The following is a 25,824-nucleotide window of genomic DNA, read 5'->3' on the forward strand; positions in this document are numbered from 1 at the left end:
CATGTGGGGTTAAAAAGCAGGTGTGGAGGATCTAAATGATGGCAATAGCCTTGTGGGTATAGTAAGAAAATGTCATTATGGTACCCAGCGGGAGTTTTCTTTGCATTTTCACGTATTATATACTTGCAGGAGCTGAGTAATTTGATTCCTAAATCTGCAGTTGGAGAACTGACCGAGGATTCCAGCAATGTGGTTAATTTAATATCTCAAGCCTACAATGTAAGCAGTTTGTAATTTGTTAAAGCTGATCTCTGAACAGCATAAAAATAGAAACATACAATTACTGAATATATGTAGAAATGTATTATTGGATTAAGAAGTATAAATACTGGGCTATACACCTTAAATATTATGTATGGATTGTCTTCCTGTGCTGCACCACATCTTCTACCAATCTGAAAATGCTGCTTGTTAGGATAAGGACTACATGTTCCAGCACCACTTGGGCTGTGCTGTTGGGTGCAAAGGTAGGGGTCAATTATATGCAGCAACAGAGGAGTAGAAGGTTCTGCAGAGCATGCCTTATCATCACCTTCTAGAAACTAGGAGGTAGTTGATGTCAATCACCAGGCATGGGTTTTAAAGCATGAATATTAGAGCAATGTACATTGCTGCATATCATGTCCTTGACTGACTTTCCTGGCTCTCAAGACATGCCACTTTGAAGTCCTTTAACATAGCAAGGTAAATTTAAATGATAGAATATGAATTCAGTGGCATGAAAAATAAAAAAACTGCTGCTATTTCAGCACCATATTGGACCATATATTACTGATAATAGATTCAATTTGTCATAACAGGGATTGAACAAGAGTCTCATCACTTCCCACATAGAAATTTACCATTTGGTGGTGCAATCAGAACTATACTCCACTGGAACCAATAGTGTTTTTTCAGTAATTGCTCCTCAGTCCACTTCAAATGCTTTCAGCAGATTATCATACTGTTGTACCCCATACACCAAGAGTGTTATACACAAGGATGTTGATTTTCATAACCTATTGTAATGTTAACTGCTGTACTCTGCAATGGCAATCTGCCATAATGAGAAAAGACACCCAACTGCTCCCATGTTCATCCATCAATGGCTATATTTTATACTATGATTAGTTTGAACAAATTATTGACAAGTAAAGTGTAACCTTTGATAAAGGTATAATTGTTTAAAAGAAGAGCAGGTTTTCAAATGCTTAGCACCAGTGACCAATCCGATCTCAGCTTTCATAGGTTCAAGAGTATTTCTAATTGTTTGCTGCACATTTCTTACCATTCTTCTTGTTTTCCAGAGTTTATCCTCCACAGTAAACCTAGAACATGTAAATTTACCAAAAGGAATTCACATCTCTTATGATTCTCACTGCCCTGACTCTGTTAAAGAGGGACAATCAAGAGGGCAGTGCTCTGGTGTAAAAATTAAACAAATGGTAAGTGATTTTTGATGGAAGAATAACTTTATGCAGCTTTAACATGTCAAATCTGGATGGAAAATTGTGGAGTGTTCAATATTTAAGTCAAACAGAACTGATTTTTTACTTATGGTTGAATACTGGTGGTCCAGATCTCCCAGTGTGGTATTTTCCACATCTCTGCAATGAAGTCTGGTTCCCACCTCCTCCATGCTATGGTGTCTTGCTTGATTAATCAAGCTGTGATAATGAGACCCCTGCGTTAGGTAGTGGTAGGTGCTTGTTTCTGGAAATATGGTAGCACTCTTACTCCACCTGAGAACTATAGTACTGATGTTCGGTACAGTCTACTAAAGTCTATAACATTATAAGCTATGGGTAGTGTGACAGGATGAGACCCCGTCCCTGTGAGAAGATAGAAAATGTGACACAGGATTCGCGTTTAGGGTGAATGCGATGCTCCAGGCTAGTGTTTCTGGGCAGAGAAAGCTGTGGATTTGACTCTCTGGATTGGAACGTTCAATCCTGTATCCAGGTTTTGCTAGACACCTGTGTAGCCCCCTCTAGTGTGCTAGTAGAATAGTGTAGTATATTGCAGGTAAGATCATTGTGTAGGACTCACAGTAACTGTGAGTGTCTGTGATTGAGGCTGGGTTATTGCAGGTCAGCTGAATGACTTAACAGGCTGTGGCTCTATCACTTCCTCCTGACTCTGGAGGACCATGGAACCTTCCAGAAGTCAGTAAGCAGGACGGGGTGGAGAAGTAATCTGCATGTTTATGGCAGTCCAGCCAATCCCAGGTTTGGAGGCCCAGGTATTTACTTTATCAAGAAACTGAATGGATATTCATAAAATATACTTCAAGTGTACATTGCCAGACTCTGTATACATGTCATCTCCATAGGATCCTATCTGGTCTATACCAGCCTGGCATGACACTCTGTAAATCATCTGCAACCTCCACATTCATTGTGTGATTAGCAGGTCATAGTCACTTACTGCCTCTCCATTTGTCCACATAGCTCCAAGCCAAGTGCATACTCTACCTCTGTATGAAGCTACGTTCAAGATTGGAGAATTTGGCAGTACATAGTGACCATTTACCCCCAATAGGGGAGTTAGCATGCATAATATCCAATTTCACTTCAATTATTGGACATTTTCACTCCACCTGTTTATTGCTGCTTTTCCATACAGGATATGTACACCCTTTGAGATCTTGCATCATACTCCAATATTCTATGCTTAGAGCTATTGCTGTGTATTGACATTGCTGTATATGTTGTTTCCCCATATTTTTTCCACTATATCCATTCACTTTCTTCCTTGACCTCATTCCTGTTTTCATCCTTATTGCTCTATCATTTCCATCCGCGCCAACTATCCCATTCCTCTGTGTAGGCTGACTGCTCTGTGTGTGAATGTGTGCATGGCAGAGGGTCTGGGATCCCGGAACGTGGGCTGTCCTTCATATGACAACGTTGTCATTTTATTTCTACTTCTGTGTTAGGTGGAGGTTGTCTGGTTTTTCAATTCTGTTTAATTTTGCTAATAAACATTATTTTTCTAGTCGCTGTTCTCATTAGGACTTTTAGGACTTCTGTGCCAGTGGGTCCTCCCCCCCCCAGTTTCCTTTCTTTTTTACAGAATGGTTGACTGGCCTATAAATGTGGGAGAGTCAGGCTGACAGGGGAGTTGGCTGGAAGATGGAGTGCTGAGGAGATTGTTGGTGTGTGGGAGGGGTCCCCTAGGTCTATGGGAGAGGGAGCCTCCAGGCTGGGCTCGGGAGCTTACATTCAGCAGTGTAGCATGAATGGGATTGAATCCTGAAGCAGCAGGGAGCAAAGCGGACAGATTGAGTGCAGCAGCACTTTCTGAGGTCTACAAAGGGAAAGACTGCCATGCATAGCAAGCATTCTAAGTACAGCGCTGGGTTCAATCCATTATCCAGGAGATCTTCGAGAAGCCAGGAGGGCTGGTAGTGATGTTTACAGGCCATGGAGCTGGGAGCAGCTCTGCAGGGGGAGATAAAATATCCCTGCATGTGGTTACGAGAAGTTAAGATGATTTTTGAGGGGCTGCTAGTTCCTTGCCCACAAAGGGCTGTTGCCACTGATCCGCAATTACTGACAGCTTTCAAGAAAAGAACAGTCCAGGATCTGCCTTTGTACATAGGAAGAAAGTTGTCTCCCCTTCATTGACTCATGCCAAATGGGCTTTCCTTAATCCCTATTTAAGTTGATTTCCCCTAATAAAAGAACAAAACCATGGACTGGTTACTGTCTCTTGGATGCAAGTCTGTGTGAGAAATACCTGTTGCCTGGCTGTGCAGAGAGAAGTTTAGGGGTGCCTACAACACAGCGGCCCTAACAAGTTAGCGCTATACCTGCAATCTGGACTACACAGGTGTGAGATTATTGCTATATACTCAGGTCTAAGAATAGCTCAGAGCTCCCAGTTGGAGACCTCTCCCAGTGTGGGAGATGGAAGGTCTCATCAAGGGGCCAGAGGACAACAAAATTGCAAATAGGCATCAAAAGACAATGGTGTTAAAGGTAACAGGTGCCAGTGAGGCAATAAAAGACAAAGAGAAAAAGGAAATGGGCCAACTGGTCTACTGTTACAAAGGCAGATGGGTGGTACAACAGTAACCGCCGGTGTAACCAATACATCCAGAACATGAATGCGTGTCAATACAAAAAAGTGCTCAAGTATGTGGGATTTGCACGTCGTGCATGATCAGAACCACCCAAAACCCGGGGGGAGAGAGTGATCGAGGCTCTCTACAAGCCTGCAAAAGAGGGGGGTTAAGGAAAGGCAAAAAACAAAAACGGGCAATAAAAATGGAGGAAAAAAAGAGAGAAAAGGAGGCAGGGAAAAGAGGGGAAAAAAGGGGGGGGGGAGTGTAGAGGGAGAGTAGAATCCCACAGGTTACAACCCTAGGCCTGTGGTTGAGAGTCACAAAATTGCCAACACATCAAGAGCAAACAGTGGTCAAGGTTCAAGTTGTCATTATAAGCCACCCATGGTTCCCAAACCTTCAGGAATTGGGCGTGTGTGTCTTTCATAATAGAGGTTAGCTTTTCATGGACCATGGTTCACTATGAGGCATTGTTTAACCTCAGATGAAGGAATTGCTGATGTCAAGCCTTGGCTAGTGTCTGCTGGGCTGTCAGGGAAAACAAAGCCCACCCACTTCCACTGGTGTTTAGAGTCAAAATAGGTTTATGCAGCAGAGCCTCCCACAGATTACACGCCAGAGGTACATTCAATATGCATCTAATCAATGCATATATTTGAATTTAAAAAATGGATCGCTTTAAGTCAAGTCCACAAAATGTAGAGCAAGGTGCTCCATTCTCTACAACCCCAAAAGCACATTGGAGAAGTGTTGGGGACAAATCGAGCTATGCGACATGACACTGTATTTTCTTTCAGGTAAATTTTGATGTGACATTATGGATAGATGAGAAGATCTGCCAGGATGGAAAACAGAGCTTCCGTCTGAGGGTGCTAGGATTCAGCGAGGAGCTGAGTGTGGACATTGAGCCAATATGTGACTGTAATTGTAATGATGAAGAGATTTTATCCAACCACTGCAATCAGGGACTTGGGAACTACAGCTGTGGTGTTTGCAGGTAACTAGGAATGCTCCTCTTCTTGGATTCATGACATGTAAAAATTCAAACTTGCATAACACATTAATATGCCCACACTAATTTGGTGTTGTAAACTCAGCCAAACACAATAGGGATTAAGTTATCCATAGAGAAGCAGTTGATCTCTCAGTATGAATTTTAGATTGAGGGAGATTGAGAGGCATACTGCCTGGACACACCACAACTTTAGATATTTTTCCCCTTGCATATAAAAGCACCATCAGAACATTTATATATTTATTAGTAAGACAGTATGGGGTTGATTTACTAAAGCTAGAAAGTGCAAAACCATGCTCACTTCTGCATAGAAACCACTCAGCATCCAGGTTTAATTGCCAAAGCTTAATTGAACAAGCTGATGTTAGAAGCCGATTGATTTCTATGCAGAAGTGAGCCTGAGTTTGCACTCTCCAGCTTTAGTAAATAAACCCCTATGTATCTGCATACAGATATAATGTAAGCTGCTGCATAGATTAGTATCACAGTATATTAGCATTATGCCTAGGTACGCAGGATCAGAGAATCGGATGACAAAAACGCTTTCGTAAGGATCGTATGATAATCTGATCGTTAGTACACAGCTTATCACAAGAATTTATGCAACAATATCCGAAGTCACAAGTACGAAAATGTTTCTCGTATAATAACAGAGTGAACGATTTTCGTTTAATCAGTAAAGTATTCGTACGAAAAAAAAAAATCAAGAGACCAAGACCATGCATGCTCGGAAATGAAAAAATACAATTCAATGCATTACATCACTTCTGAAGTTGTATTCTGTTGTACGAGAATTTTCGTAACTTTAGTAAACTCTTCATTTTTGACATAAGACTAGCATGCAAAAAAACAAAAAAACAGACGACCATTCATCCAATATTCTGATTGTGTGTACAGGGCATTAGGAGCCAGGAGATCAGCGTTGCTAATTTTCACCCCAGGGATCAATAAACTACCTCTAAGCCCCCATCACACTAATCCTCTTCATAACCCTAACACTAAACTATCTTCACCCTCATCAGGAAGGAATTTTGTTCCCTGCAGGAGCAAATTGAATCATGCTTTGCTGGGGGTTTTTTTCCTTCCTCTGAATCAACTGTGGGTATAGGATTATAACTTTTCTTTTTTTTTTATGGTTGAACTGGATGGGCTTTTTTCTTTTTTCAGCCAGACTAACTATGTAACTCTAGCTGTTACCCTCACACCACCCCGTAAACCTACACCTTTATTGAATACTTCTCCTGCTCCGAGACCCTCTGCACTGGTAACAAACAGATTCCTATCCTGAACCAGCACTTCCAGTACTAATGTTCTGAAGCTGAGATCTCATGCTTTGCAAACATCACACCATCAATACAATCAGCTGGAAAAGGCATTGAATTTCTATGCTCTTGTTTTGTTCAATATCATATGAGAATTATATAAATTGTGCCAGATATGAAGTACACTGCCATTGTTGTGTTGCTGCAGTTCCTTTACTAAATGCAATGTTTTTTTTGTAGTTGCATAGAAGGGCATAGAGGAAAGCATTGCGAATGTCCAAAAAACAAATATGATTCAGAGGAAGACTGCATTATGCGTGGCTCACTGCTGCCTTGTAATGGGCATGGAAGGTGTGAATGCGGACACTGCACATGTGACAAAAATTTTCGGGGAAAGTTTTGCGAGTGTGATGATACCAGCTGTGAAAGACATGATGGCCAGCTTTGTGGAGGTATTTTAAAATCCAAAAACACTTAAAAAAAAGTTTGAAATGAAAATGAGTAATTCAATCAAGATGTACATGCTTTGCCAAGGTACATAAAGCCATGCATTGCAGTAGTGCGGTAAAGTATGCGTTTTATAGCTCACAAGACAAAAGGATGAATTCAGCCTAATCACAGACATTAATAGATATGGAAATCTCTAACTAATATTATTTTTAATTTCATGTGCAGGTCTTTCCAGAGGGGTCTGCAACTGTGGAAACTGCACATGCAACTCAGATTTCATCGGCAATGCCTGTGAATGCAGTTTGGAGACCAGAGAATGTGAGACACCAGATGGAAAGATATGCAGTGGCCATGGAACCTGTATATGTAACAAATGTGTCTGTGAAAGTGGATACCAATCCAGCGACAAGTGTAGTGAATGCTTTCAGTGTAAGACCCCATGCCAGATATACAGGTAAGACTGTTGGAAAGGTAATCTAGTAATATGTCACCTCTAAGCACCTTTCAAGTCCTCCCTAACCCTCCCTCTCTATCCTTCTCTTCTTTCGAAACCCACTGCATCCGGCTATTCTCTCCAACCTCCCTGAGGATTGCAGTGATCTACCGGCCTCCTGGCCCCGTGTCCTGCTTTCTCGACGACTTTGCCACCTGGCTACCCTACTTTCTCTCCTCTGAGCTAGCCACTATCATCCTCGGAGACTTTAACATCCCTATTAACATCAATAACCCGGCTACATCCCAACTCCTCCACTTAACCTCTTCTTTTGAACTAACGCAGTGTATTCAGTCCTCCACTCATTCCAACGGAAATACCTTAGACCTTGTCTTCTCCCACCACTGTACTCCCTATAACCTCTCAAACACCCCATTTCCCCTCTCTGATCACAATCTCATCACTTTCACAGTCTCCTCGTCCTCAAACACCTATCCCTCCAAACGTCAAACCATCACCAGCAGAAACCTCCGCAACTTGAACCCTGCCCCTTTCCACTCTGCTGCTGACCAACTTTACAACAGTATCCTTCCCCTGTCCTGCCCTGACCTGGCCACTACTGCTTATAACAGCCACTCTAGACTCGCTAGCACCCCCAACTACACGAAGCATTAGACCCCGACCGCTACAACCCTGGCAGTTTGACCATACCAAAAATCTCAAACGACGCAGTCGTGCGCTGGAGCAACTATGGCGCAAAACCAGATCCCAACAAGTGTTCACCCGATATACAGTGTGGCAAAAACGTATTTAGTCAGCCACCAATTGTGCAAGTTCTCCCGCTTAAAAAGACGAGAGAGGCCTGTAATTGGCATCATAGGTAGACCTCAACTATGAGAGACAAAATGAGAAAAAAAATCCAGACAATCACATTTTCCGATTTGGAAAGAATTTATTTGCAAATTATGGTGGAAAATAAGTATTTGGTAACCTACAAACAAGCAAGATTTCTGGCTCTCACAGACCTGTACCTTCTTCTTTAAGAGGCTCCTCTGTCCTGCACTCATTACCTGTATCAATGGCACCTGTTTGAACTTGTTATCAGTATAAAAGACACCTGTCCACAACCTCAAACAGTCACACTCCAAACTCCACTATGGTGAAGACCAAAGAGCTGTCGAAGGACACCAGAAACAAAATTGTAGACCTGCACCAGGCTGGGAAGACTGAATCTGCAATAGGCAAGCAGCTTGGTGTGAACAAATCAACTGTGGGAGCAATAATTAGAAAATGGAAGACATACAAGGCCACTGATAATCTCCCTCGATCTGGGGCTCCACGCAAGATCTCACCCCATGGGGTCAAAATGATCACAAGAACGGTGAGCAAAAATCCCAGGACCACATGGGGTGAACTAGTGAATGACCTGCAGAGAGCTGGAATCAACGTAACAAAGGCTACCATCAGTAACACACTACGCCACCAGGGACTCAGATCCTGCAGTGCCAGACGTGTCCCCCTGCTTAAGCCAGCACATGTCCGGGCCCGTCTGAAGTTTGCTAGAGAGCATTTGGATGATCCAGAAGAGGATTGGGAGAATGTCATATGGTCAGATGAAACCAAAATAGAACTGTTTGGTAGAAACACAACTCGTCGTGTTTGGAGGAGAGAGAATGCTGAGTTGCATCCAAAGAACACCATACCTACTGTGAAGCATGGGGGTGGCAACATCATGCTTTGGGGCTGTTTCTCCGCAAAGGGACCAGGACGACTAATCCATGTACAGGACAGAATGAATGGGCCATGTATCGTGAGATTTTGAGTGCAAACCTCCTTCCATCAGCAAGGGCATTGAAGATGAAACGTGGCTGGGTCTTCCAACATGACAATGATCCTAAACATACCGCCCAGGCAACGAAGGAGTGGCTTCGTAAGAAGCATTTCAAGGTTCTGGACTGGCCTAGTCAGTCTTCAGATCTCAACCCCATAGAAAACCTTTGGAGGGAGTTGAAAGTCCGTGTTGACCAGCGACAGCCCCAAAACATCACTGCTCTAGAGGAGATCTGCATGGAGGAATGGGCCAACATACCAGCAACAGTGTGTGCCAACCTTGTGAAGACTTACAGGAATCGTTTGAGCTCTGTCATTGCCAACAAAGGATATATAACAAAGTATTGAGATGAACTTTTGATATTGACCAAATACTTATTTTCCACCATAATTTGCAAATACATTTTTTCCAAATCAGCCAATGTGATTGTCTGGATTTTTTTTCTCATTTTGTCTCTCATAGTTGAGGTCTACCTATGATGCCAATTACAGGCCAATTACAGGCCTCTCTCATTTTTTTAAGTGGGAAAACTTGCACAATTGGTGGCTGACTAAATACTTTTTTGCACCACTGTAAATCTGCCTTCCTAAACTACACTTCCTCCCTTCACGCTGCCAAGCAAGCCTACTTTGTTACCCTCATTAATACCTTCTCCTCCAGTCCTTGCCGGTTCTTCTCTACTTTTAACTCTCTACTCTCTCCGCCCACACTTCCACCCAGTACCTCACTCACCGCCCACGAGATTGCTAACCACTTCAAAAACAAGATCAACGTAATTCGTAGGGACATCGCCACTGCCCAGACTTCCACCCCACCTAGCATTCCTCACACTAAAACCCCCTCAACACTCCACTCCTTCGACCTCGCTACCACTGAAGAGGTCACTAAGGTCTTCTCTGAAGCCCCCTTGACCCTTTCCCCTCACAACTCCTACGATCACCCTCTTCCTCCATCCTACGCTCCCTCACACACATCTTTAATCTTTCCCTCTCTACCGGCAGATTCCCCTCTAAAACACATCACTCCCATAATTAAAAAACCCTCCCTGGATCCCACTGACTTGAACAAACTTAGACCCATCTCCCTGCTGCCATTTACATCCAAACTCCTAGAGCGCTTAGTTTATAATCGCCTGAGTTCCCACCTCACCGACAACAACCTCCTTGATCCCCTACAGTCTGGTTTCCGCCCCCTACACTCCACTGAAACTGCCCTACTCAAACTCACCAATGACCTACTAACCACCAAAGCTAATGGCCACTACTCAGTGCTCCTACTCCTCGACCTCTCTGCAGCTTTCGACCGACACGGTTGACCACCCCCTCCTCCTCAAAAAACTACACTCTTGACCTCAGAGACTCCGCTCTCTCCTGGCTCTCTTCCTATCTATCACAGCGCTCCTTCAGTGTTACCTATAACGCTGCCACCTCCTCTTCACTCCCCCTCTCTGTTGGGGTCCCTCAAGGTTCTGTCCTCAAGCCCCTTCTCTTCTCCATCAGTGTTACCTATAACGCTGCCACCTCCTCCTCACTCCCTCTCTCTGTAGGGGTCCCTCAAGGTTTTGTCCTTGGATCCCTTCTCTTCTCCATCTACACCTCCTCCCTTGGCCAATTGATACACTCTCACGGCTTCAACTACCATCTCTATGCCGAGGACACGCAAATCTATCTCTCTACCCCTCACCTCACCCCTTTAGTCTCCGCCCGTATTACAAGCCTACTGAGTTACATACCGGATTGGATGTCACTCCACTTCCTCAAACTAAATCTTTCCAAAACTGAGCTCCTAGTTTTCCCCCCAGCCTGCACGCCCCCCCCCCGACTTCTCCATCAAGACCAACAACATCACCATCAGTCCCTCCCCTCAAGCCAGAGTACTAGGTGTCATCCTAAACTCCAATCTGTCCTTCCAGCCCCAGGTCCATTCGCTGATAAACTCATGTAGACTTCACCTCTGCAACATCTCCAAAATACGTCCGTTCCTAACCCCGGAAACCACGAAGCAACTCATTCACTCCCTCATTATATCTCGCCTCTACTACTGTAACTCCGTCCTCATTGGCTTACCTCACCGCAGGCTATCCCCGCTTCAGTTTATCTTGAATGCTGCGGCTAGTCTCATCCACCTTACTAACCGCTCAGTATCCGCCACCCCTCTCTGCCAATCCCTCCACTGGCTTCCAATTGCCCAGTGGATAAAATTCAAAATGCTAACATTGACGTATAAAACTGTTCATAATACTGCCCCAAACTACATCACCGATCTGGTATCCAAATACCACCCAAAACGTACTCTCCGCTGCTCACAAGACCTCCTACTCTCTAGTTCCCTGGTCTCCTCCTCCCATGCCCGTCTCCAGGACTTCTCCAGGGCTTCCCCCATCCTCTGAAACTTCCTACCCCAATCCATCAGACTATCACCTACTCTCCTCACCTTTAGGCGCACTCTGAAAACCTATCTCTTCAGGGAAGCCTACCCCGCCCTCAGCTAATTTCTGAACTCCTCCACTCTTCCTACCACTCCATCCCCCACTGCTATTTCCTCCTGTACCACTATCCCCTCCCTCCTATATTGTAAGCACCAAGGAGCAGGGCCCTTGAACCCCTCGTGTATTGAATTGTATTGTTACTGTACTGTCTCGTGTACTGTCTCCCATTATAATGTTATAATGTACAGCGCTGAGCAAACTATATAAATCCTGTATAATAATAATAATACAAGTTATATTGGCTGCTGATCCACTCTCCTGCTATCAATTAAGACCATCTTAATTAAGACCCATGATTCAGGAGGAAAGATGCAACGTGACTGACAAAAGACCTTTTGTGCCATAAACATGCATGCTTAGACCACACAAGCACAAATGTTTATAGCTTATAGAAGAAATGGGGGGGGGCTGATATAATCCAACATGGACAGCCACTATTTCCGCCAAGATCAGTATGTTAGATAGGGAGACGTGCAGCGAGAAGACAATAGACACTTGATGAAATAACAGTGTTTAACATCTAATACAAAGTAAAACTGTTTACAACCAAACAACAATAACCTGTTGTGGTACCACAAAAAGTTACATAATGGTCTATTTATGCCCATGTGGCGATTGTTACCAGATCCAGGTCAGCTACAATTAGACCGCATAGTGCAATTACTGGAAATCTGCTATTCCTTACCATTATGTGATTGACTGTCTTGTTAGTCTTCTAGATATTTAGGAAACATCACCAGATATACTAAAAAAGAATGATGGATAATTCATTGTAAAGATCATTCAATGGCAATGCTTTGGAGCATATAAAATACAGATTTTTTTTTTTTAAAGTGTTTCAATGTTTTTAGAGGACAAACTTGCATTGAAAGAAACATGGAGGCTGACATTATACTTTACAAGGAAGTTTGCAATGTAATGGCATTTAGTAGCATTTAAATGCTTATCAACTAGAGCAGTGGTCTCCAAACTGGATCCAACCCTTTGCTTGCCTTTATCTGGCCTTTGGGGCACTTTTTCTACCACTGATGCAAGACACTATTTTTTTCCACTAACACCAACAATGGGGTATAATTCCTGTTAAAGACATCAACAATGGGGCACTATTCCTTCCACTGACACCAGGATAAAGGCACTATTCCTCCTAATAACATCAACAATGAGGTATAATTCCTGTTACTGACATCAACAATGGGGCACTATTCCTCCCATTGATACCAATGATGGGGCACTATTCCTCCCATTGACACCAACAATGGGGCACTATTCCTCTCACTGACACCAACAATGGGGCACTATCCCTTCCACTAACACTAATGGTGGTGTGCAATTACTTCCCCTAATGCCAAAGATGCACTGTTTACTCCAACTGATCCCAGGACAATTTCTACTCCCAATGGCTACAGTCTGGCCCCCCTAAAGTCTGTAAACTGGCTCTTTGTTTAGAAAGTTTGGAGATCCCTGAACGAGAGCATTGTGCAGTTAATTACTATGTTGTAATACATGCTACTTGTATAGCATTTGCTCCATCAGTGTAGCCATTGATCTATACTCTTAGCTATTCATCAATTTTAGTAACATGACTGACCTGTGTAGGCCAAGGTGAATTTTCCCTCAGCATTGGACAGTAAGGTGATGCAAGAGGCCCTTTCAGGTGTGCACTGTGACATTTGTGAAAACTGATCTCCAGTCTTACGTTCAGTCTGGGACAACTATACAGAAATGGTTTACTGAAATTGCTTACTATGATTTCACCACACACTGTGAGCTTCTCATAGTGTACATTAGAAACTGCAGCTAGTCAAATAGAGCCTGTCTAATTTCCTGGCTAGGTGGATGTCCAGCATCATCTAGTCTTTCCTTCACAGTTCAAGGGCCACTCATTTTGTTCATTGATTTCAGTTCATTTAAACATGGAGGCTCAGAATCACTTGTGTGCATTGTGTAGGGCAGTCTTCATGCAATGCAGCTTGCCTAGGTGCTCACCCCTCCAGACTGACATCCACCTGTAAAGGCATTGTAATATTTGCATAACTGAGTTGAGGTGGAGTTCAGTTTCAATTTGTTTTTGCGTATTTAAATCTTCTAGTACATCTTTCCTCCTCCCCATACTAACAGTGCTGCTGTCCAAAAGGTGCCCATTTGCTCCTTCACTCAGAGTGGAGGCACTTAAATACAGGAGGTGTGTTACTGACCGGATCACCAGGTGAAAACAGACGGTGACTAGGTTCACCAGGTGAAAAAAAGCGTAAAAAAAAGAAAACTAATGTAGCAACATCTAATGATTGCTAAACTGCAATATATTACATTTTTCGTTTGGGGTTTAACACCACCATAAGGATCTATGAGTTGTAGGTCAAGTGGTGCCTAGTGTTTGTTCCACCAATAATGTCATTTGCTTATTAACCACTTGCCTACCAGGCACTTATACCCCCTTCTTTACCAGGCCAATTTTCAGCTTTCAGCGCTGCCGCACTTTGATTGACAGTTGCACGGTCATGCAACATTGTACCCATATGAAATTTTGATCATTTTTTTCTCACAAATAGAGGTTTCTTTTGGTGGTATTTAATCACCACTGGGCGCTTTACTTTTTGCGCTATAAATAAAAAAGTTGCAAAAAATTTGAAAAAAAAAAAAAAGTTTCTGTTTCTATTATAAAATTTTTCAAACAGGTAATTTTTCTCCTTCACTGATGTGCGTTGATGAGGCAGCACTGATGGGCACTGATAGGTGGCACTGATAGGCAGCACTAAAGGGCACTGATAGGCAGCACTAATGAGGTGGCACGGATAGGCGGTACTGATAGACAGCACTAATGAGGTGTCACGGATAGGCGGCACTAATATGCAGCACTGATAAGCGGCACTGATAGGTGACACTGATGATGGGTACTGATAGACGGCACTGACTGGCATCACTGCTGGGCACTGACTGGCGGCACTGACTGGCACAACCGCTGGGCACTGACTGGTGGCACTGACTGGCAGCACTGCTGGGCTGCACTGGTGGGTGGCACTGGTGGGCAGCACTGGTGGGTGGGCACAGGTGGGTGGCACTGGTGGGCACAGGTGGGTGGCACTGGTGGGCACAGGTGGGTGGGCACAGGTGGGTGGCACTGCTGGGCACAGGTAGGTGGCACTTCTGGGCACAGGTGTGTGACACTGCAGAGTGGCACAGGTGGATGCACTGCTGGGCACAGGTGGGTGCACTGCTGGGCACAGGTGGGTGATCTGCTGGGCACAGGTGGGCGGAGTTAGTGGGCGCACTGCTGGGCACAGGTGGGCGGAACTTGCGGGCAGCACTGCTGGGCACCGATCATCAGGGCACTGATCATCAGTGCCCTGATGATCGGTGCCGATCCCCGCTCTGACAACTGCCCGTTCTCGGCAGTACTTTCCTCACAATCTGACAGCGTGAGGAAAGTGCAGCCGAGAACCGGCACTTGCATTTCCCTGTGATCAGCGTGTCATTGGACACCGCTGATCAGGTGGTAAAAGGCCGCTGTGATTGGCCTTTTACCATATCACGTGATCAGCTGTGTCACGGATAGGCGGCACTAATATGCAGCACTGATAAGCGGCACTGATAGGTGACACTGATGATGGGTACTGATAGACGGCACTGACTGGCATCACTGCTGGGCACTGACTGGCGGCACTGACTGGCACAACCGCTGGGCACTGACTGGTGGCACTGACTGGCAGCACTGCTGGGCTGCACTGGTGGGTGGCACTGGTGGGCAGCACTGGTGGGTGGGCACAGGTGGGTGGCACTGGTGGGCACAGGTGGGTGGCACTGGTGGGCACAGGTGGGTGGGCACAGGTGGGTGGCACTGCTGGGCACAGGTAGGTGGCACTTCTGGGCACAGGTGTGTGACACTGCAGAGTGGCACAGGTGGATGCACTGCTGGGCACAGGTGGGTGCACTGCTGGGCACAGGTGGGTGATCTGCTGGGCACAGGTGGGCGGAGTTAGTGGGCGCACTGCTGGGCACAGGTGGGCGGAACTTGCGGGCAGCACTGCTGGGCACCGATCATCAGGGCACTGATCATCAGTGCCCTGATGATCGGTGCCGATCCCCGCTCTGACAACTGCCCGTTCTCGGCAGTACTTTCCTCACAATCTGACAGCGTGAGGAAAGTGCAGCCGAGAACCGGCACTTGCATTTCCCTGTGATCAGCGTGTCATTGGACACCGCTGATCAGGTGGTAAAAGGCCGCTGTGATTGGCCTTTTACCATATCACGTGATCAGCTGTGTCCGTAGGACACAGCGATCATGGAGATCGCAGGGTGCGCGCCCCCTGGGGCGTGCAGGAGAGCGCGTTCTGGTGGGACGTCATATGACGTCCACTCAGAACTGGCCGGCCGCAGTGCAGCCGTCATTCGGCTATCTGCGGTCGGCTACTAGTTAAGAGAAACTGATTAAGCAAGTTATGTTCAGCTGGGAGACTAAATGTGTCGCTAGATAAAGCTTTGTTTGCTGTATGGCTGCATGAGACAACTAATTTCCTGTGTTGGTTAGACACTCTGTGGTTTTCTGCAACAGCAAGAAAATTGCAGTCACCTTACTGCAGAGTATGTATGACTATAGATAAGCTGTGCAGGCATCCATTGTTCAGTGACCTCCTTAAACCTTAGAGATCTTCTCATCTGAGAAATGGGATTCACAGTGGACTTATATTTAATGGTTTTGTATATATACAAACATATCTTTTGCTAGTTTTCTGTTTATCAAATACGCATAATATGTTCATCTCATGTGGATTTGTTCTTGTAGAGACTGCGCAGAATGCAAGGCATTTAGTTCAGGACCAATGATAGATAACTGCACCATCTCCTGTTCTCATGTTGTTGTCACATTTGAAGAAGACACAGCGTCTGAAAGGAAGGAAATTAAGGACTGGTGTCCAGAGAAAGACATCACATTCGCTGTGATTCATACGGATGAGGCCGGACGCATACATATTCTTGTGAAAAAAAGAGAAGGTGATAATGAAAAGCATATATTTAAAAATTAGTCTAATTTTTTAAAACTGAAACCTAAATAATCATTACTAAAACTGGCAGTGGCAAAGAAACTGGGGTGAAATTTGGTTCTAATTGTCCACACACAGTACTTCCTTACACTGTATGTTGGCCAGCCTGCTCCTGAAATGGGGAGGGGGGGGGTTACCATAGGGTTGCCAACACATCCTTTTAAAACATATCACAAATCAATTGTACAGGTTCTATGGCTGATTAAGGTGGTAATTAAACTCACATAATGCCTTATCTGTATTAAATTAGTCTTAGAACCTGTGTAATTAATATGTGTTCGGGTTTAAATGGATGAGGTGGCAACCCTAGGGTACCATCAAAGTACAGCAGGACACTAGGACAGTACAGCATAGGGTTAAGACTTCAATGCTAACCTGTGGTTAGAAGCTGAACTGGGATTTTAGTTTTACTCTTACTCTTGCTTACATACTACTGATAACTATATATGTATATATATATATATATATATATATATATATATATATATACACACACACACACACACACACACATATACACTATATTGCTAAGAGTATTGGGCCACCCCTCCAAATCATTGGTTTCAGGTGTTCCAATCACCTCCATGGCCACAGGTGTATAAAATCAAGCACCTAGGCATGCAGACTGCTTCTACAAACATTTGTGAAAGAATGGGTCGCTCTCAGGAGCTCAGTGAATTCTAGCATGGTACCGTGATAGGTTGCCATCTGTGCAATAGGTCCATCCATGAAATTTCCTTGCTACTAAATATTCCACAGTCAACTGTTAGTGGTATTATAACAAAGTGGAACCAACTGTGAACAACAGCAACTCAGCTACGAAGTGGTAGGCCACATAAAGTGACAGAGTGGGGTCAGCACATGCTGAAGCGCACAGTGCGCAGAAGTCAACAACTGACTGCAGAGTCAATAGCTAGACCTCCAAACTTCGTGTGGCCTTCAGATTAGCACAACAGTGCATAAAGAGCTTCAAGGAATGGGCTTTCATGGCTGAACAGCTGCATCCAAGCCTTGCATCACCAAGTGCAATGCAAAGTGTGGGATGTAGTGGTGTAAAGTATGCCGCCATTGGACTCTAGAGCAGTTGTAGAGTGTTTTCTCGAGTGACCAATCATGCTTCTGTGTCTGGCAATCCAATGGACGTGTCTGGGTTTTGCGGGTAGCTAGGAGACCGGTGCTTGCCTGACTGCATTGTGCCAAGTTTTGTGGAGGGGGATGATGGTGTGGGCTTTTTTTATCAGGGATTGGGCTTGGCCCCTTAGTTTCAGTGAAGGAAACAGCAACCTTTGAGCTGGATCTTCATCTTCAGGAAGAGGGCATTTTTGGGGGTTGTGCTCGTTGAATGTCTTCCTGATCTGTCGTCTTCCGGTGATGTTATTCTGCTCTTAAAGCGGGCATGCCACACAAAACATATCAAACGACTCTCATTGCAACATCGCCGTAGACTTGCCAAATTAAACGTTTCTGTGGCAGATTTGCCCTTTTTCACACAGAATTTCATGTTTGCTCTTTGTTCTAACCTACTGTCCATGATGAAATAGCAGACAGGGTAATGCACGGCACGTGGTTAGAATAGCACCAGTTGCACAGCTCCCGATGTACACAGGACGATGTCTTTTAGCACACCAAATTAACTGAATGTGCGTGCAGCCTTGCTATATATATATATATATATATATATATATATATACATACATACATACATACATACATACACACACACACACATGTACATACACACACGTAAATCTCACTAAAGTAAACTATGCATATTTCTGCCCCAGAGTTATATTTCATTACCCAGTGGAAATGCAACATTGTATGTTCTCCTGATGGAATGTAATAAACAAGAAGCAATGTGGTGATTGGCTTATGTAATACTTAATTATAAGAATATTGTTTTTATCATGAAGCAACAATCAAAGGCTCATGTTTTAACATTAAAAGGAAAAACATTTTTGTCTTGTTACAGAGATTAAAGATCAGACAAAAAGTCTGATACTGGGACTGGTTTTGGGTATTGCATTCTTTGGCTTCCTCCTAATTGTTTTGTATCGGATCATCGTGGAGGTGTATGATCGTAAGGAATACAACCGCTTCCTGAAAGCCCGGAGTACTGAGCAATGGAATGAGGTTAGAAGCTTTACAACTAATAGTTGAATATATCCTAGCATACCTTACAAGATGAGAGCAAAAATATAGACATAAAATCAGGTACTACAATCTCAATACAACAAAAAGAGACGCATGACTAGCACTCAATATATGAAAATGTGCATTTATTGCAATCTAGAATAGAAGCAGAGTTATACAAACATGCCATGAATCAGAGCAGATAAAAATAAATAAAACCAGTATAATATACATACAGTTGTGTTCAAAAGTTTACATACCCTGGCAGAAATTGTGAAATTTTGGCATTGATATTGAAAATATGACTGACCATGCCAAAAAATGCTCTTTTATTGAAGGATGATGATCATATGAAGCCATTTATTATCAAATAGTTGTTTGGCTCCTTTTTAAATCATAATGATAACAGAAATCACCCAAATGGCCCGGATCAAAAGTTTACATAGCCTGGAATGTTTGGCCTTGGTACAGACACACAAGGTGACACACACGGGTTAAAATGCCAATTAGAGGTTAATGTCCCATATCTGTGGCTTTTTAAATTGCAATTAGTGTCAGTGTATAAATAGTCAATAAGTTTGTTGGCTCTTACGTGGAAGCACTGACTAGGCTAGATACTGAGCCATGGGGATCAGAAAAGAACTGTCAAAAGTCCTGCGTAACAAGGTAATGGAACTTTATAAAGATGGAAAAGGACATAAAAAGATGTCCAAAGCCTTGAATATGCCAATCAGTACAGTTAAATCACCTATTAAGATGTGGAAAGTTCGGGGACCTCTTGATGCCAAGGTCAGGTAGACCAAGAAAGATTGCAGCCAAAACTTCCAGAAGATTTGTTCGGGATACAAAGGGAAACCCATAGATAACCACAAGAAAAAGACAGTGTGGTTGTTTTGACAGTGTGGTTGTTACGCAGGACTTTTGACAACTCTTTTCTGATCCCCATGGCTCAGTATCTAGCCTAGTCAGTGCTTCCACGTAAGAGCTAACAAACTCATTGACTATTTATACACTGACACTAATTGCAATTTAAAAAGCCACAGATGTGGGACATGAACCTCTATGTGTCACCTTGTGTGTCTGTACCAAGGCCAAATATTCCAGGGTATGTAAACTTTTGATCCTGGCCATTTGGGTGATTTCTGTTATCTTTATGATTTAAAAAGGAGCCAAACAACTATTTGATAATAAATGGATTCATATGTTCATCATTCTTCAATAAAAGAGCAGTTTTAGCACGGTCAGTCATATTTTCAATATCAATGCCAAAATTTCACAATTAATGCCAGGGTATGTAAACTTTTGAGCACAACTGTAGTATATGAGAGTGAGTGAGAAGCAGAGAAAAGGGTCCCATTCTGAAATGTTTGTAATGAGTCCTTATATCTCTTTGCGTGGCATTGGGTTGTCATATTGAGGGTAATGTGCTCGCTCACACACTCTTATAACTCTTTCCCTGACAATCTATTTACTTTACTGATGGACTGAGTTTCTGGGAGTTAGGCCAAGTTTTTATAAATCCTTTGCTGCAAATATATCTAGTTGTAAGGTTTCTAATAAGAGAAGCACGGAACTGGCACACAATATATGAAAATGTGCATTCAATACAATACAGTATAGTTTTACAGACATGCCATAATTACATGAATTAGATCAACATACCATAGAGTCACTATAATATACACTTACATCCAATCTGAGGTAGACATTGTTTGGGTTTTTAAAAACAGGCAGTGCAGGCTATCAGAACACAATAGCTGCAATGGTAGATTTATCCATTAAGGCCTCTTTCACATGGACGGTTGTTCTGCCGCTTGTAAATGCAGGTTTTTTTTATTTTGAAATCCCAACACTCCTGGCACAGAGATCACTTGCGTTTGTACATTGCGTTTATCTGCGCTTACGTGCGTTCATGTGCGGCTGCATTTAGCTGCGGTAGTAAATTCTTGCCTTTTCTAATGCAACTGTTTACTTATTTTTTCTTTGTACTGCGATTAACTGCATTTATGTACAGATAGCTGCAGACATCGCTCCTGGACGCAGTCAACTTTATTTTTCCTAAACGCATAAAACCATATGTTATGAAAATGCTGCTAATCGCAGTGTGTGAATGGAGCCATAGGGATGCATTGTCTGTATATAGCCGTAGTAAGTAAGTTTCTCTAACCGCAGCTAAAAGCTGAAATCTAACCGCCTGTTGAAAGGGGCCTAAGGAAGTTAAGCGTGGATGAAGAAATCTGATTTTTTTTTTTTTTTTTTTGGAATCCGCAGGCTGAATGAATAAAATCTATGTGTGCGAGGCTAGCTTTAGTAGAAGGTGTTCTTTCTAGTTGTATGCTATTACCAGCAAAAATGCAAGAAGATTAAGAATTGGAAAGGATTGTAAGTGCAAACACCCTATAAAGGAAGGTTTAAAAGTTGAGTGAAGAAGGATAAAAACTGCCCTAAATAGTTGTGCAGTTTCTCAGTCTTCAGGAAGCATTTACACGTTCCCATACCAAAATTGTCTGCATAGTCCTGTACCATTGTTTTCAATTTTACATCACATGTTCATCAATACATAGTGGGGTAAATTTAATGAAACTGGTGCACTCAGAATCTGGTGCAGCTGTGCATGGTAGCCAATCAGCTTCTAATTTCAACTTGTTTACATAAGCTTTGACAATAAAACCTGGAAGCTGATTGGCTTCTATGCAGAGTTATGCCAGATTTAGCGCTGTCCAGCTTTAGTAACTAACCCCCAGTAGGTTTTTACAAAATCCTGTTGTTTGAAGAAAGCACACCTTCCACAGTTACAAATGGTACTGATTGTAAAACACAGGATAGATTTAAAAAGTTCTTTCATGATTAGAGTTGCATAAGAATTTCCTTCCCTGTTGGAAAAAATAGGAATTTAACATATCTGTAAATTCCATATCTTGGAGTACAGCACAGGACACAGGAATTGATTCTTAGGCTACGGGTTATATGCTGCTGCCTTCAGGTGATTGGACACTGGCAAAATCTTTGCTGAAATTGCTGCTCTGTGTATTCATATAACCTTGTCCACTCCATGAGCCTCCGGTTTTTTCAGCAAGCAGTAAAGGAGGTCACACAGAAAATAGGGGAGGGACCTGTGTCCTGTACTCCAAGACAAGGAATTTTTGGGTACCTCAAAATTCCTGTTATTGTAATTATACAGTACAGGACACCATGGGATGTCCCTAAGCAATAATTAGGGGGGCAACAAAATTGCCAAAAACTGCAGCAACAGTCCCACAGGAAAAGCAAGAAGGGTAAATGGACCCAAACCCGACAGTTGACAGCAAAAGAACCTTGTAGCCAAAGTATGTATCTGCAGAGTTTTGAAGAAGGCCCTGCAGGGACACACAAGGTCACAGAAGGCAACAAAGAAGAGCAACTTTTTGCAAAGAGAGTGCACAGGGAGTGTCAGAAGCAAGGTGGTAGGAAGGGGATATACAAGGCCAAACCAAGACCTGCAGGGTACTGAAGGCTAGGTGCTTGGCGATTCCAAGTTTTCAAGTTGCAAGATGAGCAACTGGAATAAGTTCTGGGATGGGGTTCCTATCACTACAGTAGGTGAGAACTACCTTACATGATAAATTGCAGAGTACTAAGCCGATGAATGGAGTTGACAGGTACAAGAGGCCAAGATTTTTTTTTTTTTCTTGTAACAGAAACATTTTTATTAATCAATAAAATAGAACAACTGTACAGTAATCATACATACAGTGAAGCACAATAGTCACCAGTGAGTAACAGCAGAGAACCACGCAAGGGCATAAGATCATCAGACAAAGCATTCCACAATACATAATACAAAAGTGGGTTACAAAGTGACCCAACTAGACGATGGTAAGGTAGCATATCAACAAAGTCAGCATCTCCAGTAGAAAAAGGACAAAATTTGATTGTAAAGCAGGTGAAATAAACTCCACCCAAGTAGGGCGACATAGCACAGCCTTCCACCATTTTCCAAAAAGAAAGGAAGGGGGAAAGAAGAAAAAAAAAAAAGGGGGGGGGGGTTGGGAGAAAGAGTTGGAAGGCAGAGAGGAATTACTGCATAAGGAGGGGAGGTGAGAGAGCAGGGACCAAAGTCAGGGTTAGTACTAAGTAAGGGAAATCCAACTCAGGGATACCATAGAGGTATCATCTGGATAGGAAAGTCAATACTCCAGCCACTTAGAAGCACACCATGGGGACAAACCAAAGGATCAAGTTGTCTGGACTCTCGCTTCCATCCAGGCATCCCATATTTTCTCAAACGTTTGGGAGCCCATGTAGGAAAGCTTATAAAGAGGCAAGACTGAATCAATTGATGATCTCTACTGTGTGATTATAGAGGAGTCAGGTTGTCTCCATTTCAAAAGGATAGTCTTCCTGGCATAAAAGCCAGCATAGAACACAAAAGGCCCTTTATGGATAGATTGAACCACTGAATAGCAGATGCCTAAGGGTCTTTAGGATCCAGAGCCACAGAGAGATCACAGGTCATTTTAATATCCCTCACCACTGCCTGCCAAAAAAGCAGACACTCCCAGACTACATGAAGCAAAGTCCCCACTGCCTGTGAGCACATGGGACAATTCTCAGATTGTGTAGGGTAGATCCGAGCTAGACGCTGAGGGGTGTAATATGCCCTATGAAGGAATTTAAGCTGGATAAATCTGTCTCTTGCCAAAATAACTGTGGGAACATATTGCTGAATCCCTTGATCCCAGTCATCCTCTGATAGTATGGGTTAAGCAGTCAAGTTGTTTAGAAGGCAAGGGCAGAATGGTCTCCTAGTCCCTAAAACTAGGCAACTAGGTAATCCTCAACCCTGTTACGGGGAGGAATGGGCATTACAGAGCTGAGGGCAGAGTCTGAGGGTTGTAAGTCAGGAAGATGTGTTATGGTAATAGGGAGTAAAAGGGGCTCTAAATAGTAGATTTAACCTCCCCACATAGTGAAGAGGAGTGTCCCAGTGACCCCGAGTAGAGAAAACCAGGCAAGGACTTTCTCAAAAGAATAGCCTGAAAGTAATGCTCATGGAGGGGCAACCAAGGGGTGCTAAAGAGTGTATGTTTCTGAACGTAGGACACTACATAGAAAAATAAATGTTGTGCTGAAGGGGAATGTGAAATAAAATTATGTCATCATTAGATCCAGGTACCCCAGACGACAAGCTTGGGGTTGGAGAAGGATGCAGTATCAATAGATAGGAAGAAGTGTGAGCATCAGCCTTTGGGGATATAGTTCAAAGAATTAAAGTGTTACTAAACCCTCAACAGTAAAATCTGTCTGTATATACAGTAAAGCATGCTTGTTATACTCACTGTGGAACCTAAGAGGTTACCTAATCCTCCACTTTGTGTAAAAAGGATGTTTTGATCCTCCCCTTCTTCCAGTGTCCTAAAAATCTCCTAATAGAACAGAGGCTTGGGGCAAGCTGCACATGCTCAGTTTGGTGTGTATTGCTATAGGGTTTGTCTTTCTTGGGAGAGTGCATGTGATCAGCACAGGGTCAATCAACACTGTCCAGACAGAGGTCAGGGGTCCTGCATCCTCCTTCAAGCTGTAACTAGTGCTTTGCTGGACACTGTCACAAGACTGCTCTAACTAATGATGAGAAAAAGTAATTAGCAGTTTATTTTTACTAAAATAATTGTATTTTTATGTTCTATGTACTGTGGGAGACCAGATATAGTGACTGCAGGGTTCTGGGTTTAGTACCACTTTAAGCTTTGGAGCCTTGTAGTAAAAGGTGAACCACACATGTGCTGTAGATATGGACATTTTGTGTTGATGCCAAAAGGAAAAACTTAAAAGGAGATGATATCTTTTGAGCTGTAAACATAGAAAACTTCTATGTGATGATAATTTTGAGCAGAACCTGTATTTTCATATTATTAAAACATCTGAGAAATACGCCCCTTGGTGGTAATTTAGGGTTAAAATTTCAAGGAACTCGTTCATGGGCTATGGGTGTGGACATTCTGTGAGTGAAGATATTGTTCTTTATGCAGTGAAGCAAAACCTCTATATTTTCAATATTTCATGTTTGAAGGATATGCCCTCTGGTGGTGATATAGAGCAACTAATAAAAACGAATAATCTCCGATATGGGACTTTTTTTGAACATCGTATGGGAGAAAACATATTTAAATTAATGAACTGTGAATTAGTGAGGGCAACAGTTTCTTTGAAATTGTGCCACATGGTGTAATATTGACGAGGGGCATCTATTAATAGTATGTTGATTTAGTCTATATACTGTATATTGATTATAGGTTGGGAAGAGTGTTTTTAATATATGCACCAGATGTCCAGGTAGAAAGAATGCCGTTACATACTAAATGCTATGGTGCATGTCATTATTATGTGTGTTAATGAACAATTCTCTTCAAGGGATGTACTACAGCTTTGATTTTTCTGATTTAAGTACAATTACAGTGCCTTGAAAAATTATTCATATCCCTTGAAATTTTCCACATTTTGTCATGTTACAACCAAAAACGTAAAAAAAATTTTATTGAGATTTTATGTGATAGACCAACACAAAGTGGCACATAATTGTGAAGTGGAATGAAGATGATAAATGGTTTTCAAAAACTTTTTACAAATAAATATCTGGCATGCATTTGTATTCAGCCCCCTTTACTCTGATACCCAGGGGCGGACTGACAACTCATGGGGCCCCCGGGCAGTAGGGGATCATGGGGCCGCTGTGTCTTTGCCCAAACTCAAAAAAAGCCTATGAAAAAGGTACCAGGGGCATCTCATGGGGCCCCCTACTGACCCCAGGCCCTCGGGCAGTGCCCGAGTTTTCAAATGGTCAGTCCGCCCCTGCTGATACCCCTAACAAAAATATAGTGGAACCAATTGCCTTCAGAAGTCACCTAATTAGTAAATAGAGTCCACCTGTGTGTCAATTAACCTCAGGTCAGTATAAATACAGCTGTACTGTGAAGCCCTCAGATGTTTGTTACAGAACATTAGTGAACAAACAGCATCGTGAAGGCCAAGGAACACAACAGATAGGTCAGGCATAAAGTTGTGGAGAAGTTTAAAGCAGGCTTAGGTTATAAAAAAAAAAATCCCAAGCTTTGAATATCTCACTGAGCACAGTTCAATCCATCATCC

At 43.0% G+C, this 25,824-nt stretch overlaps 1 protein-coding gene across 1 annotated transcript in view; it reads left to right on the forward strand.

Annotated features, from left to right (window-relative positions):
• ITGB7 (integrin subunit beta 7) overlaps window positions 1-25,824 on the forward strand; it is a 71,644-nt gene that overhangs the window by 37,266 nt on the left and 8,554 nt on the right. The window contains exons 6-12 of the mRNA XM_089691464.1: window positions 130-219; window positions 1,287-1,424; window positions 4,846-5,045; window positions 6,566-6,777; window positions 7,001-7,229; window positions 16,308-16,516; window positions 18,539-18,699. Of these exons, the coding sequence (XP_089547590.1) occupies window positions 130-219; window positions 1,287-1,424; window positions 4,846-5,045; window positions 6,566-6,777; window positions 7,001-7,229; window positions 16,308-16,516; window positions 18,539-18,699 (1,239 nt within the window). The remainder of the gene's footprint in view (window positions 1-129; window positions 220-1,286; window positions 1,425-4,845; window positions 5,046-6,565; window positions 6,778-7,000; window positions 7,230-16,307; window positions 16,517-18,538; window positions 18,700-25,824) is intronic.

The sequence above is a fragment of the Staurois parvus genome, unplaced genomic scaffold (assembly GCF_062004578.1).
Source record: "Staurois parvus isolate SC_StPar_1 unplaced genomic scaffold, SC_StPar_1.0 ptg000562l, whole genome shotgun sequence".
Classification (NCBI taxonomy): domain Eukaryota; kingdom Metazoa; phylum Chordata; class Amphibia; order Anura; family Ranidae; genus Staurois; species Staurois parvus.